General features: G+C 35.3%; 1 protein-coding gene across 6 annotated transcripts in view; it reads right to left on the minus strand.

Annotated features, from left to right (window-relative positions):
• Positions 1-345: 345 nt before the first annotated feature.
• LOC138696953 (E3 SUMO-protein ligase NSE2-like) overlaps positions 346-16,672 on the minus strand; it is an 81,215-nt gene continuing 64,888 nt past the window's right edge. For 4 of the 6 annotated variants that reach the window (XM_069822527.1, XM_069822537.1, XM_069822518.1 and 1 more), the window contains 4 exons: positions 14,844-15,061; positions 10,078-10,183; positions 8,316-8,481; positions 2,701-3,123 (listed from right to left, as the gene is read on the minus strand). In XM_069822527.1, the coding sequence (XP_069678628.1) occupies positions 3,039-3,123; positions 8,316-8,481; positions 10,078-10,183; positions 14,844-15,020 (534 nt within the window). In that variant the 5' untranslated portion in view covers positions 15,021-15,061 and the 3' untranslated portion in view covers positions 2,701-3,038. Of the gene's footprint in view, positions 1,919-2,700; positions 3,124-8,315; positions 8,482-10,077; positions 10,184-14,843; positions 15,062-16,672 lie in introns of those variants that run through there. The other 2 variants (XM_069822509.1, XR_011331504.1) reach the window with 2 other exon arrangements.

Below are 16,672 nucleotides of genomic sequence, written 5' to 3' on the forward strand. Positions count from 1 at the left end.
TGAAAAATCAAGACTCATGTTAATTTAAAAATAACAGAATATGATTTTAAAAATCACAAAAATTAAGAAAATCACTCTTAGTCACAAGATCTTTCACATATTCTTTAAAGAAGGAAACTTCATCTGGGCAAAGCGCATCATCTCTGGATTTCCAATTTTCCAGCAACTTCATGTGGATATATAAAACTGACACCATCAATATCTGGCCAAACGAAAATGTCTTCATGGTTCCTGTAAGGTTTCATGAACTTCACTTCAACACTGCACGAGGTAGATCTGCTGTTAGACTCCATTGAAGTTACTTGGGCAGGATACTTATAGGAAGAACGCCTACCTCCTCTAGGAGCTTTCAATTGTATAAGAATGTAATCTCCTTGTTGTAAATCTGTGTAGTCCACTGGCGTTGGCTGTCTTTGTGTAGCTATTGCTACTGCTTCACACTCAGTGTCACTGTTTGGTGAATCATCTTGCTGTGATCCTGCAACAACTGGGTCATCGTCATCATGTGATTCCTCAGATTCAATACTTCTGGCACTAAGACTTTGGCCTGGTGAAATATTGATTCTTCGGCCTCTTTTCCTTCTCACTGCTGATGAATTGCTGTCCAGATCTCCATATCACAGACATTTCAGTGTCTCCACAAAAGATACATCGACATTGTTCTTTACAACAGCCACATCAAGTCCATGATTCAGCAGTTGAGTTAGAACTTGACTTCTGTCAAGTGGGATTAATCCAGTTTTCCTAAAGCCATTCTGAATCGAAACTTGTAAACGTGACTCACAGCTCATGTTCACAATCATCTTTTTCAGCAGTGAAGGAAATTCAACTTTCGTTATTGCGCTGCTGTTTCCTTGGTCTTTCCAAGCCATCAGCAATTTCCTCCACTCACTCTTCAAAGAACGAAAGACAACCACGTCCAGGGGTTGAGTTAAATGAGTGGAGTGTTTTGGCAAGCATACAAATCTGATGTCATTTTCTTCACAAATGCTGACGACATAGATAGATATATGACTCGATAGGTTGTCACCAATTAGCACTCATGGACACGGTTGCTTTTGAAGATAGGGGAGAGCAATAGAAGAAAACCAGTCTTCAAAATGCTTTTGGTCGAACCATCCACTCTTCATATTTCCATAACGGCAACCCTTTGGTCCTCGAATTGTCCATGATTCGTAGAGATACTCCGACTTGTAGAGCACATACGTTGGGAGCATCTCTCCATTTCCTGAACAGGCAAACATGACAGACATCGCAGATTTAGAGAACTGCGTCACATTTTCTGGATGCTTTGTTCCATGCCTACAAATGACCTTTTTTTTACCAGGATCATCTGATAGACTCGTTTCGTCATAACTGATTACGCTGGTGGGCTGAAATGCCTCTAAAGTCGTCGTTAAATTGTCAAAATATTCATTGACAACCTGGGGAGTAATCTGTGCTCTGGCTCATTTAATATTTTCGCCTATTCTGTTAGTCAGATCTGGATGTCACTTAAGGAAAGATCTTCCCCAATCCATCCCAGGCATATTATTAACAAATTTATTTATTGTGCGCCCATTTGAGTCAAGGTAGTGTTTTACAGTCATGTGAAAGTTATATATTGTAAAAGGAAAACCCCACTCACTCGCCTTAATTAGTTTATCTTTCAATATGTGTTCTTCTACTTCCGACAACAATGTTTGTCCCCCATATGTTTTCTGTTTTATATTTTTTACATATCGAAACTTCATTTTGTCAATTCCGTAAGTTTCTTGGGCTTCACAGAAGCTCATTTCCCCATTTTTGCATTTTTCTGCAGCTTCTTCTAACTTCAGTTTATCAACAGGAACATGTGGTCGTGTTCCTGGTGCTCGTTTATAATTTCGCGGCATTTTCTTGTCGTGCGTGTGCCGTCTCACTTCACCCCAGACCAAGCCTGTTGACGAAATGTAGCAATTTAGTATATCTATAATGTATATCACATATATATATATATATTATCTTATATATTTTTAAAGAGTGATGTATACCCTACCTGAAAATAACAAACACTCACTTTATATGTGGCACACACCGTAGAAAGCCGATGGACAATAAAGAGTTAATTTTCACCGCGTTTTCAACTTCACTTTCCAGTGCAACTAATACAACCAAAGAGTATAGAAATTGCATATAGCTTTGCACCAGCATGAAGTACAATGTGTTGGCAACAGATGGCAGTACAAGTATTTTAACAGATTCTTTTACTTTTTAAGCAATATTCTTGTTAAGGCAAGGGTCCATGTGACCTGGAACTTGTAATGACATGTGTCTTTATTGACACCACCAAATAAACAAATAAAATAAATTACTTTTTAAACTAAGACACTTTCGTTCCATAGATGTTCCCATGTCTCACTTCACCCTCCCCGTATCACTTCACCCCATTCTACAGTACCTCACTGGCTCACTCTACCCCCTTGCATGTATGCAACCCTCTCAGCCATCGGTATTCTGTCTCTTTCCCACTCACTTGCTCTATCTCACTGGGGCTCGGCACAGCTCCTCCAAAACCAGGGCAGCCAAGCGACATCATGAGGACTGCCCACTTGAAATGGTCTGATGTAAACAGACAATTAAGAAAGACAACTGACATGCATGCAAATCATGCGCATAGGCTGGGATGGGTTTGAAATGCGTCCTGTTTCAGGATAAAACTTATTTAAAATTTATGTTAACTGAACTGTATTTTGTGTTTAATTGTTTTTCATTTATCGTGAATACATTTGTTGAAAGTATTATTTTTGTACTTTTTTTCCTTTGTCCCCTTTCAAAGTGGGGGTGTGTAGTTTATTTGAGGATGCAAAGTATTCGAGAAAATACAATATATCGTGATATGCATAGGAAAAAGAAGATAATGATACCAACATTAATGACAATTCAGCAAGGACTGAACACAAGAATTTTTAAATTACATTAACAAAATATTACATTTATATGAAAGTATAAATCAACAAAGCTTACAAAACCCTGCACATTACATAGCTTTCTTGACAAGAGTACTTTATGAAATCTTTCTATCTAGGACCTCCCTTCATTGCATGATGATCTTCTATATCTTTGAGAGTTACACGATTTTGGACACAACCCGGAATAGGACATCTGAAACAAATATAAAATAAAAATATTAGGGAATACCGAGAGGCTTGACCTGCCTGTAACATTTCCCCTCCCTGTTCCATCCTGCTGTACTCTCTGACATTCTTAGCGAAATGGAAAATTGTTCACTATATTTTTCCGGAAAATTTTCCGCCTTAACAAATGGTTTTCTTCTCTCCTTTGCCTCCAGCTCCAAAAAAATGCATATGCATTGGTCACTCAATATTCTGATTAATCATCAGCTTATAAAAAGGAAGTCGTAAGCTGTGTAATCTTTGATGGCTGTGTCAATACAGATTCTGAAACGTGGCCATTGTCACATTTGTTTTGCTGTAACAATACTGATTAAGAAACAAGTGTTGACGAATATCATACTGTGAGTACTTTACTGACCGAATCTTAATTGTCAGAACACTATTACTTCCACATAGGTCAGGTACTGTTGGCTGAGGAAAACATTATGTAATTATATTGTGAAGATCGTGATTCCTCATCTTTGTTTTATCTGTGGTCCAATGCATTCATAACTCAATCAGTCATTCATACTCACAGTAAGTGCAAAGTTCTATATTGTATTGAATATGGTCTATGACTGTTTGATAAAACTGTTTAATGTAATCAATTTCCAAATAAAATGTATTTTTAGATCCTGATCCATTTATAATTTCGCAAGTATAGTTAGCAAGTGACTGTGCAACAAAAAATAATACTGTGTAAATGGTTTCTATTTGAGCACCAATTTGATGGTGTTCGAGTAAAGGGGGTTAAGTAATTTTTTTATGCAAATGGAGTTTTGTTCCCCATGGGAATATACATGTTAAATTCTACAAGTGAATGTGCAGAAACAAAATAATAGTAACATGTTGTTGTTGTTTTCTAATGTCAGGCATTTGACAATAAAGTCATTTGACCTCTTGCACGCCAATATTTTTCAAAGATATTATCATGGTCAGCCAATAATAGTAACATTTGATATGTTTTATTTCTGTAGAAAATTATTTGCTGTAAGGGTCCGAAGATTAATTTTAATTCATCTCAAAACTCATTTTTATGATTTAACTTCCTTTACCCAAACACCAACGAATTAGTTCATCCACTGATCAGAATTAAGGGTGAGTGAGAGTATCAGTACAATTAAAAAGCTTAGAAAAAATCAATAAGCTACAAAATTGCTTAATATGAGGGAAAAATTTGGAGGAAAATTTACAATAATATCAGAAAAATCATGAAACTTAGCAAATCAGGAAACTAAAAAAACTACTTCATGAGGGGAAAAAAAAATCAGCATATGTACTCATAAATACAATAAATAACTCAGCTGAATCAGTAAATAATTGATTAAATGGCGATCTTACTAGTGTTAATTATGTAAGAATGTGAGGCTTACAGCTGTTTCGGTGCTACTTGACACCATCCTCAGAGCCTTCTGTGTCTCGGCACCATCTTAACTTCGCTGCCTGTTGATTAGGGTGTGTTTTAGTGAATCAAATTCTCAACACATAGATCAATTTCAGAACACACACACTATTTGACACAACTCTTCATCATATGAACGCACCCACACAACAGGCAGCGAAGTTAAGATGGCGCCGAGACACAGAAGGCTCTGAGGATGGTGTCAAGTAGCACCGAAACAGCTGTAAGCCACACATGCTTACATAATTAACACGAGTAAGATCACCATTTAATCAATTATTTATATTCAAGTGTTAAAAGTAGTGTACGAAAGATTCAACATGAGTGAATCAGTAAGAAAAAAAATGCTTAGGAGGAATTTTTAGAAAAATTGATAATTTTACCAGTACAATATAAATATAAAACTTTGCAAATGAATAAACTAAAAAAAAACTGCTTATGAAGGGGAAAATTTTCAAAAACATTTATAATTATAACACTTACCAAGATCAGTAAGCTAAAAAAAATTTTCTGGAAAATTTTCCGATTTAAAATTGTTTGGAAAATTTCGGTCACTAATTATTCTATTCGTAAGTCTTCATTGGCAGCACTGACGAAATTTGGAGGAGAAATTATTAGAAGATTTTCAAAACATTTCATACTGGTTTCAACTGCTATTTGTAAGCCAGTAACACATACACACAGTATTCACCATGTAATTAGTAGATCGCAGACTTCATGCAATTGCATGTTTTTATTGATTTGGCATATTGAAAAAGTAAAAGTGGATCTTTGCCGATCATGGATTTTACGTTCTTTTAAATGCATATATATATATTTTTATTTTGCATACTTAAATGCATATATAACATTTTCTTGTTTTTCCCAAATATCCTAATCTTGTCAATTCTAATAGTACTAGCATTAAATTAAAAAAGTTATGTATGGATTTTATAAACTATTATATACTATAATTGCACAGTAGACATGAGAAAAATTGTATTGTATAATTATTAATTTCAATTCAGGAATCCGCCCCTGAGCACGAGTTCTACTCTTTCAGGGGTGAGCTAAAGTTTTTCTGTATATATTATATTTTATGTTACAATTATTAGCAAAATAATAACAGAACAAAAACTAGACAGGATATGTGAATGCAAATCTGGCTTTCAGGTAGAAGCTCCCTGTGAAGCAGGCTTGAATAATTTCAAGAGAAAAATTGTTCTGGGGCCGGGTATCGATCCCAGGACCCTTTGCTTAGCGCACAAATGCTCTACTGACTGAGCTACCCCAGAAACTATAAACGACACCGTCACACTGTTGGGTTCTGGCGTCTTGTCAGCCCATTTGAATTGTGTGGATATAAAGGGAAGAATTCTGATATGTAGTGTATAGTTCCTGGGGTAGCTCAGTCGGTAGAGCATTTGTGCACTAAGCAAAGGATCCCTGAATCGATATCCTGCCCCAGAACAATTTTTCCCTTGAAATTATTCAAGCCTGCTTCACAGGGAGCTTCTACCTGAAATCCAGATTTGCATAATATATTCATTACTGTAGGTACGTTAACAGAAAGCCACAATTTAAGTCACACAGAATTGTGTGCACTCAAAGTAGGGGATCTGGCATCTTGTCACCCATTTGAGTTGTGTGGATATAAAGGGAAGAATTGTGACGGTGTCGTGTATAGTTCCTGGGGTAGCTCAGTCGGTAGAGCATTCGTGCACTAAGTGAAGGGTTCCAGGATCGATACCCGGCCGCGGAACAATTTTTCCCTTGAAATTATTCAGGATATGTGAATGATAAGAATACCAACAAAATCACCTAAATGTCTTGTCTATAGTGTCTAAATCGTAAGCACGAAATGCCACAAAACTGCTTGCATTAAAACCATATAAAAAACATCAGTACACCAGCTTATTTCTAGAAATAAAGACAGTAGATTACATTTTTGTTGCTGGATTTTACAATCAGTTGAAGTCAACGTGTGTGCATGTCGAAGAAGATCATTTTCAACATCTGCTGTAAATAAGGTAAGATTTCTTATATAATGATCTTTTATATGCATGATTAAGTCCCTCTTATAACCGGTCTTGGCTAATGCCATTTGGTGTACAAGACAGTGTAGTTGCGATCAGAGACTGGTATGAAAACAGACACACAAACAGATAGTCTTAGTGTATTAACTTTGTCTAGGAGTGCTCTAATCACACAAGGTTATATGGGTATGAAATATCAATTAATTGATCACTTCAAGTGATTTCTCTTAGCAACTGATCTATATGTAAATGATAACATAAAAATCATACAGATTTAGTGTCCACATATTAGAGGTCTCGATCTTTTCAAACATTATCTCAAGTTGAAAAATGTCTCCGATCAATGTGTTTACAATAAGCACTATGGCAATGTAAAAACTGCATAATGTCTTATCTGATTAGTGAACCTAATAGGTATACAGGCTATCAGATGTCTTTGATGTTAACAGAACAGTTGTAATATTGTGTAAGAGCATTGTATTCGTAATAACACAGGACAAAAGTAAATGCATTAAAGAAACCACGGAGGAAATTCTAGATAAGACTGAACAAAAATGATTAATTTTAAAATCAAATGGTAATTTTTCCATTGACTCTTATTTTCTTTTTTTTGTCACAAATTTTGTTTGCATTATCTCTGATATTTCGTGATATGGTAGTTGAATGTGGAATAATAGAATCTACATCTGTCTTAGTATAAGTAGTTTCAACATGAATTATTATTGTCTACAATTAAGCATGGGCGGCCGGGTAGCTCAGTTGGTAGAGCAGCTGGCTACGGACTGAAAGGTCCGGTGTTCGATCCCAGGTGGTGACAGGATTTTTTCTCGTTGCCAAACTTTCAGAACAGCCCCGAGGTTCACTCAGCCTCCTATAAAATTGAGTACCGGGTCTTTCCCGGGGGTAAAAGGCGGTCAGAGCGTGGTACCTACCACACCACCTCATTCTAGTGCCGAGGTCAAGGAAAGCATGGGGCTCTACCTCCATGCCCCCCAAGTGCCTTCATGGCATGTTACGGGGATACCTTTACCTTTTTACAATTAAGCATATCTTAATCTACCGTAAAAATTTTAAGTAAAGTGAACATACAGATTTTGTCCATTTTTATTAAATACGGTGACTGAGATAGATTACTGTATGTCTGCTTTTGAAGAAATCTGGGACGCATCACAAAATCTCTGTTCTTTTATGCAATCACATATTCATTACTGATATAATGAGTTTGACAAGAAGGATTATGAATAACATTATTGATAACATAAAGCATTATTTCATTTAAAGAACTGTGTTATTAAAAAATTATGTTTCCTTATTTAAATGTTCAAATACTTCCTGCTTTTCGTGCTATCTGAAATAAAAACAAAATAGTAACCTCCTTAGATGGGTTGTTTTGAGTATCAGGCATTAAAAGATTATTTAATTGTAATGTAACAACCCCGAGCGCTTGTGACTAAGTAAAAGCTTCAACTGATATAAATATTCGATTCCATGCACTTGAGCGAATCTTCACCTGTATGTCTTCTTCATATCCAAAGACTGATTGGTGAGTTTCAGCCAGTCGTTTTCATGAGAATACAGAAACCTACCACATATTTCATCCAGATTTATCTCATAAATGAACTAAATTAAGAATTTTTTTAAAGGTTTTTAAATCTTAATGATAAATTGACAAACTAGCCAACAACCAGTACTGAGTATGCTAACCTAAAACTCAAAGTTAAGTGTATAATATATCTTTTATAGTTGCTACATTTTATTACTCACCTGATGTTATGTTTACCCTTCAGGATACTCATTATACTCATTCTGTCAAATACGTGACCACAAAGCCTGATGCGGACAGGATCCTGTATAGGCCTTTTTGTAATGGGGTCGATAGTGTTCACATCACTTTCTGTGATTGCAATATCTTCATCTATATCTACATCAACTGTAGAGAAAAAACAAAATGAAATTGGTCATTCATTGCTGAGACAGTTCAACTGTTTTAAGACATTTCTGGTTATAATTATTTTTTCTTCATACATATAAGAAACCACATACAAATCAAACATCTAATAAAACTTTTAATACATAATAATGATAAATTTTCTTGTGGCTGTGCATGAAACAATGTTTTCCAGCTCTTTCACGTACTCTGTAAATGTCTGTATCACTCTTCAAAATAATTATTTTCGAGACAGGATGTAAAACTCTACACCCAGCCAAACTAAGCCACGTGTTATATACAAAACAATATCAATATCAAAGCTGTGCTGTCAGATACAATGAAATCGTGGTTACTATATCTAAGGTATCTACAAAATATGTGACCTGACTAAACTTTTTATCAGAAAGGAATGACAGATATTTACTGGATAGTGACAACCTATGTAACAAAATCGTCTGTTAAAGGCTATCACTGATGAAACTAGCTTTAAGTATCAAAAGTCAATAATTACTCGAATATAGGGTTACCATCCATCTGGCAAGAGGACATGTCCTCTTTTTTAATTATTTTATCCTGTCTGGCAGGCATTTTAAAAAAATTTGAAATGTCCGGCATTTCGCATTTCAACTACAATTAATATGAATATCATGCACAGAATATCTAAACAAATGGTGGAAGCCTATAAAAGAATTTAACTGCTTTCAATTGTTGAAGCTAGAGCACATAAAAAAAACATAAAATATGATGACCTATTGATATGCATTAAATTCTTACACTCTAAAAATGTCACTATTCATGATTCTAAGCTATTTTATCAATTTTATTCTGCAATGTACAAAGATATGCCAATCAAGTTAATTTGGACAAAGATTTAAGTTTAGATAAACAATGGTACAAATTCTTCAATTCCAATAGTTCTGCGAGCACTGAAACTTTCTCAGAACTCTTAAAAATATGTCAATTCTATTTATTTATCACAAATCACAATGGAAGTGCTGAGAGAGTATTTTCTCTAATATCTGCTTAATAGACAAAAGAACGAAATCGCACACTAACGGAGACAGTCAGAGGTATCATCATGGTGAAATATAATTTCAAGGACATGTACTGTGAACAGTTCCATAGTTATTTGTTACAAGATAGAATTTTTTTCTCTTCAGGTTCTTCTGCACAAAGTGGGCTCCACCAATAAGTCGGGTACAGATGTAATACTGATCCAGCAACTAGTGAGAAAACTAACGTGAGCCATTGTTTTTATCTTTAATTTTATTCATACCAATTTTTAAAAAGTCCTCCTTTTTTCAGGAATGTCCTCTTATTTTAGATTCCATGTCCTCCTATAGAACTTCTTCCCATGGTAACCCTACTCGAATATGTCACAAAACAGTCTAGGAATTCACTCACACTGGCGTAAAATCAACAAATTCTACAATCCACCTTTTATAAAACTTATGAGAAAGTTTATACATCATTAATTTGAATCCATATAATAAAAATAATGATTGAGATAGAAACAAGATAAAAAAAAAAAATCTGTTATTCCTTGTTCCTGTCATTTAACGGTTAGACTGCATGATGAGATTTTTGTCTTCATACCTTGCTTTAGAATTCGTTCTATGTTATTCTTGAAAGTAATATATCTGCTATGATTATTAATATTTGATCGTCTGGAACTCCTTTCTTCCATTTTCTTCTTATATAGCTGTAAAATACAAAAATAATATAATAAACAAAAGGCAAAGATCTCACTCAAGATGTTATATCAGTTTTCTCAGAAACAACAGTGTCTAACCTTTAGGTCAGCCATTTTCAACCAAAGTAGTAAAGATTGTCGTAGCAAAAATTGGAAAAATAAAAGTGAAAAAAGTAGTAAAAAAGTGAGCCCACGAGAGTCAATACTAGGGAACGTGGCACAAGTTAACAATCAATAAACACAATATAGGTGTGCAAGCAGCAGAGAAGAGAAGGTGAAATGAGCGTTGAGTGACTTCCGCCAATTTTGGAATAGACACCGACGCACTTGAATTGCCAACATAGAAAACAAAATATCACTACCTGTTCGAGATCACCACACTCAATCGCTTTCACCTTCATCTTGACGAGGATAATAAAAGCCTAAACTAACCTAACCTAATCTGTACTAAAATCCTAAACTAACCTAACCTAACTTGTCACAGATTCGCCTATACAAGGCATAGCAAAAGCCTAAACTATACTAACGAAACCTAACCTGTCACGGTTTTGTACATCCAAAGCATAATAAAAGCCTAAACTAACCTAACCTAACACCAAAATCCTAAACTAACCTAACCTGTCACTAAAATCCTAAACTAACCTAACTTGTTACAGATGTTCCTATACAAGGAATAACAAACTCCTAAACTACCGTAACCTAACTTGTCACAGTACGTAAGACATAATAAAAGTCTAAACTAACCTAACCTGTCATAACACTCCATTTTCTTACCTCTACACACTTCCCTGAGGAATGAAAATGGTCGAATTTCTATCCCACTGGAACATTGCACACTAGCATGAAACCCTGTGAAACGTTTGTAATGTCTCGTAAGTTATGTTGGTACAACATGTAAGACGGCTGAAGATGCATATCCGCAATAGGAAAAAGAAGTCATTCAATGCTCGAACCGAAAAGAATAAATGATGCAGTCAAAACTGTCAGATCAGTAAAGATAGAAAAACGTACCAATTTTACTTGTCTTTATAAAAAAAACATATAGCAGAAAATAGCAATACTAATTTATTGAATTGTTCTGTTATTGAATGTTCCTTAATATGATATAAGTTTTGAAAATGATATCCTTTTAGTGACACCCATGCTGGATACCTCTTAAGAAAATTGGCATTCACCTGTTAAGTTCCTGCTTCGTGATCCTTTTTCTGTTTCTATTGGAAATACATACACTAATACTTGATATCATCCTATTGTTTAAAACTGGCATGAATATTTCTGTTCTGTGTTTGTGCTCATTGATCGTATCATAAAAAATATTGTGGTGGTTTCCATGGTTATATGTCTTAGTGTATTACAACTATGCTTAAAATAAAAGCAACAACAAGTTAGTACTGTTTGCAGCAATACATTGCAGAATTTGATATCTTAGTTCAGATGGATGTGTCCTGTGCCTCCAGCATGTGGAAAGGCTGAACAGCGATATCAGGTTACACAGCACCTAGCTGACATTAAACACATCGCTGCAGTTCTGTGCTTGAAGAAACAACGTCTAATAAATAATTAGTGAACCAGTTCCAAGTTATTTTAAATGGAAGTTCTAAATTTTCAGCTTATTGTCTTTTCAGAAAATGGGAGGGGTGATAGTAGGAGGAAGAATAAAGTTCATAAAATTTGCTGATGATCTGGTGCTGTTATGTATAAGTATCTATTATCAAGCAGTACATCTCACTTGACAATATGTGTCAGAGGAAGAACAATTGTTTGTATGCATCTGAAGTCTGATTAGTGGAATATGTAGCTAATCGGCGATGTATGCATTGGAGGGGGAAAGGAACTGGCCACCCTACCCCATTATCTCCTGGCCTAGTTGCCTCATGAGTGATGCCAATTGGTGTTACTTATGAGGTTCAAATCTGTCTTCGGACAGTTGACTAAACTACAACGACAACAACTGATTTTATTCGTTTCATGTATTTCAAGTAATTATATAGGGTCTAAATTTAAATTTTGTTACATTTCTGCTAGACCATGGAATTTCCTTGCGATTATTGATGAAGTCTGGAAAAATAATGTCATATTACAGAGTGATCTATGCAGAAAAATGCATGATACATGTTTAAATCCTATCAATAATAAATCAACTACCAAAGAGAGTAAAGAATAAAGATACTGTATAATACCTAATATATACTATGCAGTATTACTGTTTTTATTTTAATACAACTCGACAGAGGCACCAGGCGGCATTCACGAAGACAATGAACATAGTTTGGATATGGTCTTGAAAAAAAATGAATAAAGGATTTTAAAAATTATTTTATAGAAATGAGCAAAAAAAATGGTATCTTTCCAATTTTTTTGACATTCCGGGACAAATACAACTCAATCTAGGACACACCATTAAAACCCAGAATAATGTTTGGCAACCCTGGTTGTTACCAGAAGAGGAGACGATACTAAGGGATATGCTGTACTGGAGCTAAATGACAGCTGTGAGCTGTATGGTATGAAGATAAATCAAACAAAATGAAGATCATCGGAAATAAAATAAAGAAAATAAACATACGAATTTGAAATGAGGCAGTAGAAGAAGTGGAGAGTTTCAAGCACTAGGGGTGTACTATAAGCAATAATATGAAATGCTGCTAGGAAGTCAAAAGGAGAATAGCAATGGCAACAGAAGCCCTAAATAGTAAAAAGGAGTATTTTATGCGGACCTCTGGAAAAAATATTAAGGAAAATACTAGTGAAATGATTTATGTGGAGTGTAGCAATAAATGGGGTAGAAACATGGACATTACAATGAAGTGAAGGGAAGCGATTAGAAGCATTTGAAATGTGGATATGGAGAAGAATGGAGCATGTTAAATGGACAGACAGAATAAGAAATGAAGATGTGTTGGAAAGAGTGGATGAATAAATAATACGGCTGAAACTGATCAGTAAGAGAAAACCGAATTGGTTGGGTCACTGGCTAAGAAGAAACTACCTACTGAAGGATGCACTGGAAGGAATAGTGAATGAGAGAAAAGTTTGGGGCAAAAGAAATCAGATGATAGACGACATTAAGATATATGGATTGTATGCAGAGACTAGGCAGAATATAGGAAAAGACTGGAGAACGCTAGGTTTGCAGTGAAAGACTTGTTCTTTGGCAGAAAACTATGAATGAATGTGCAGGTATAGGGCGTCTGTGTCATCTGACATATCTCTTTATAAAGTAAATAAGTTATGGAAGTGTGTGTGTGTCTAATGCCTAACCACTTCACTTATGTGATTCGGGTTCCGCATACTGTGGATAGATAGCAGGTGCAGGACTGTGACCCATTTTCAAGTTGCACACCACTTCGTCAGGCCACGTTATGCATGATGTGTATCTGTGAAGAGTTATGTCGTGTACTAAGGTGAGTGTATGTGTAAGTGCTCATGTAAGTGTAGTGGGTGTAGTGTAGGGAATGGGTGAGAATTATGATTATGAGGAAGGGAGAAGGGGAAACCTGGTGCCGGCACATAGCCTACTTGTCGTATAGCACCAAGGGGACCGCCAGGTTTAACGTCTTCATCCAATGGACAAATCACTATCAACAGTGACATATGTCTTCTCTTCATATACACTGTGGAGAGATTTGGGATTTAACCCAGGCATAGTGGTGCACAATTTTGTGATTAAGAGTTATGCACCGCCATCTCTCCCAGTCCTGAGGTAGAAATTTTACATGAAAATTTCTGACCTCGCTGGGAATCGAACCCAGGCCAGCTAGTCTCGAGCTATTTGTTATGGAAGTTTCTCATCCAATATGCAAGTACTAACACTCCTGAAGAGTCTAGTTTAAGAAAAAATTATATTATCTTCTGAAGTATTACGGAGAAACTCTGGAACAGGCATTCAATTTGGGGAAATGAAAAAGTTTGGGATACGGATATGTAGCAAGTTTCATACTGTGTGAAAAATTTCAAGTGTGTTACACAGCCAGCAAGAAAAGGATTTTGACGAATGAATAACAGATCTTCCAATACATCTGCCAGCCTGATTTCTTGTGATGTGAAGTTCTTATTTTCCCAATAGAGGCGGTGTTTCGCGATAATAATCAGTCATTTATGATGAACAATGTGAGGATGAATCTCATTGCATATTGCATTGCAAATCATATTGTAAAATTTTTAAGTTCACCTCTGCTTTGTATCCTGGATCCTAGTGACCAGCTGTAGATGTTAGCCAGATGTCTCAAATTGTGGTATTAGTAGTTCAGCAGTTGGAGAAGTATAACATTAATTATATTGGTGAGTGCTGCATATCGTTTATATTCACATAAATTAATTCAAATGTAATTTTTTTTTTTTTTTCCACATAATCAATAAGTTCAATAAGTACATAAAAATTAATATTTTCCCGATTTTTAGCACCTAAAAATCCGAGCCCTAATAATAATGATAATGATAATGATGATGATGATGATGATGATGATGATGATGATGATGATGATGATAATAATGATGATAATAATGATAATAATAATAATAATAATAATAATAATAATAATAATAATAATAATAGTATCAATATTATATGACAATATTAATAAAGAAATCAAGTCATATGGAAGGAAATGTAACTTATTATTTCTTCATGTGCTGTAGTCTATTTAGAAGGTCTGACACAATGTCTTACCTCTTGAATATTTATCTCCTTGTCAGCAGCTTCATCATCATCAGAATCGTCATCAACTTCCATGAAATTTTCTTTTCTTTTCCTTTTCTCTTTCTTCTTCTTCAGGGTATCTTGAACAACTTTGAGGGAGGCAGTTGCATCCTGGTACTGAATGTCCACGTGGCACAATGTCTTCATTTGCTCTTTCAATTTTCTTAGCTGTTCTTCCCTTTGCTCTCCTGCAAAAGATAAATATTTCTTTTAATCAACTCGCTGAGCAAATTTTGTTTCCACCTATTTTATGTCACGGTTCTAGAAAAAATACTTACCTCTAACTTCAAACAGTTTTGCATCTTAAAATACTAGCTAATAGAATATGAATATCACATCATCATGGTTTCTATTTCTTCACTTATTGTTTGAGTCCTATGTTTGGCTACTTTGAATACAAGTTAGGTGTACATCGATCATAGTAGTTGCTAGTAGGTAATTTTACGATGCTTTATCAACATCTTAGGTTATTTAGCGTCTGAATGAGATGAAGGTGATACTGCCAGTGAAATGAATCTGGGGTCCAACACCGAAAATTACCAGCATTTGCTCATATTGGGTTGAGGGAAAACCCCGAAAAAACCTCAACCAGCTTGCCCCGATCGGGAATCGAACCCAATCCACCCGGTTTCACAGCCAGACATGCTAACCATTACTCCATAGGTGTGGACTCATAATAGTTGCATTTGGTATAGAGAACAAGTTGCGAGTCAACAGTTCACGCTGCTCTCTCTCCCCGCATGCTCCAATACTGTGTGTTTACATGTATTTATTCATGTATCTGTGTGTATAAGTCGGTGAACAACAGGAATAGTACTAATATATAATAAATAAGGTTTTAATTTTTCAATCTAATGACTTATCAATTTAATATTAACATTTGCTAATACACGTTAAATACTGAAATAATGTATGAACATTTTCGCCTTTTATGGCATCATTGGATTGAAAAATTAAAACATTATTTATTGTATTTAATAACCGACTTATTTTAAAATCAAACATGAATTGTAAAATTGTACTCATGTTGGATTTAACCTCTAGGAGCTGTGCGTCCATTATAGTGGCCAGCTAGTATTATGTTCATGACGTGATATAATGTGTTACAAATTCTATGTTATATATGAAATACGTTGATATTCTTTAATTTTATATACCATTAAGGACATTGCACTTGATTAAAACAATAAAATTTTTTTTGTAATGTTTTTTTGTTCTTAAAAAAGGAGCAAAATCATTTCAACTGCAGTCAACTGAAACTCCGTCAGCTTCCATGCATCCCATTACACAGATTGCTGTACATGGGCCCTCCTCATCCTTTACCACAGGCTCAATTGACTGCAGTGGCCAGGATGTGAACCTGCGATCTTAGGCACGATATGCTGGCTGGACATATCTCATGCGCCTTAAATCACTCGGCTAACAAAACCAACACGAATTTACCCGATTATGTAGGTATACGAACACCTGGTTTGCTTGCAATAGTGGAATAAGTCTTCCAGCTTCTAGGGTTAATAACAATAACAAAGCATTTACGAGTATTTAAAGGCAGCTTATATGCAATAAAAGATAATTTTTTACCACGGTTAGACAAAACTAAAAATATTCTGGAGCCAGGCCCTTTATTTTAGGGAGCCAGCACATTTTGCCCACACATGCAATGAAAAAAACCAATCGAGCTAAGATGAAGATGCATTTACTGATATATATTAAACAATATTAAATATCTATGCTATACAAACACATGCTCTGAGATGTTTTGTGCTCTCCACTGAAGCAATGTAGTGACAACATCTTGA

The sequence above is a fragment of the Periplaneta americana genome, chromosome 1, assembly GCF_040183065.1.
Source record: "Periplaneta americana isolate PAMFEO1 chromosome 1, P.americana_PAMFEO1_priV1, whole genome shotgun sequence".
Taxonomy (NCBI): Eukaryota; Metazoa; Arthropoda; class Insecta; order Blattodea; family Blattidae; genus Periplaneta; species Periplaneta americana.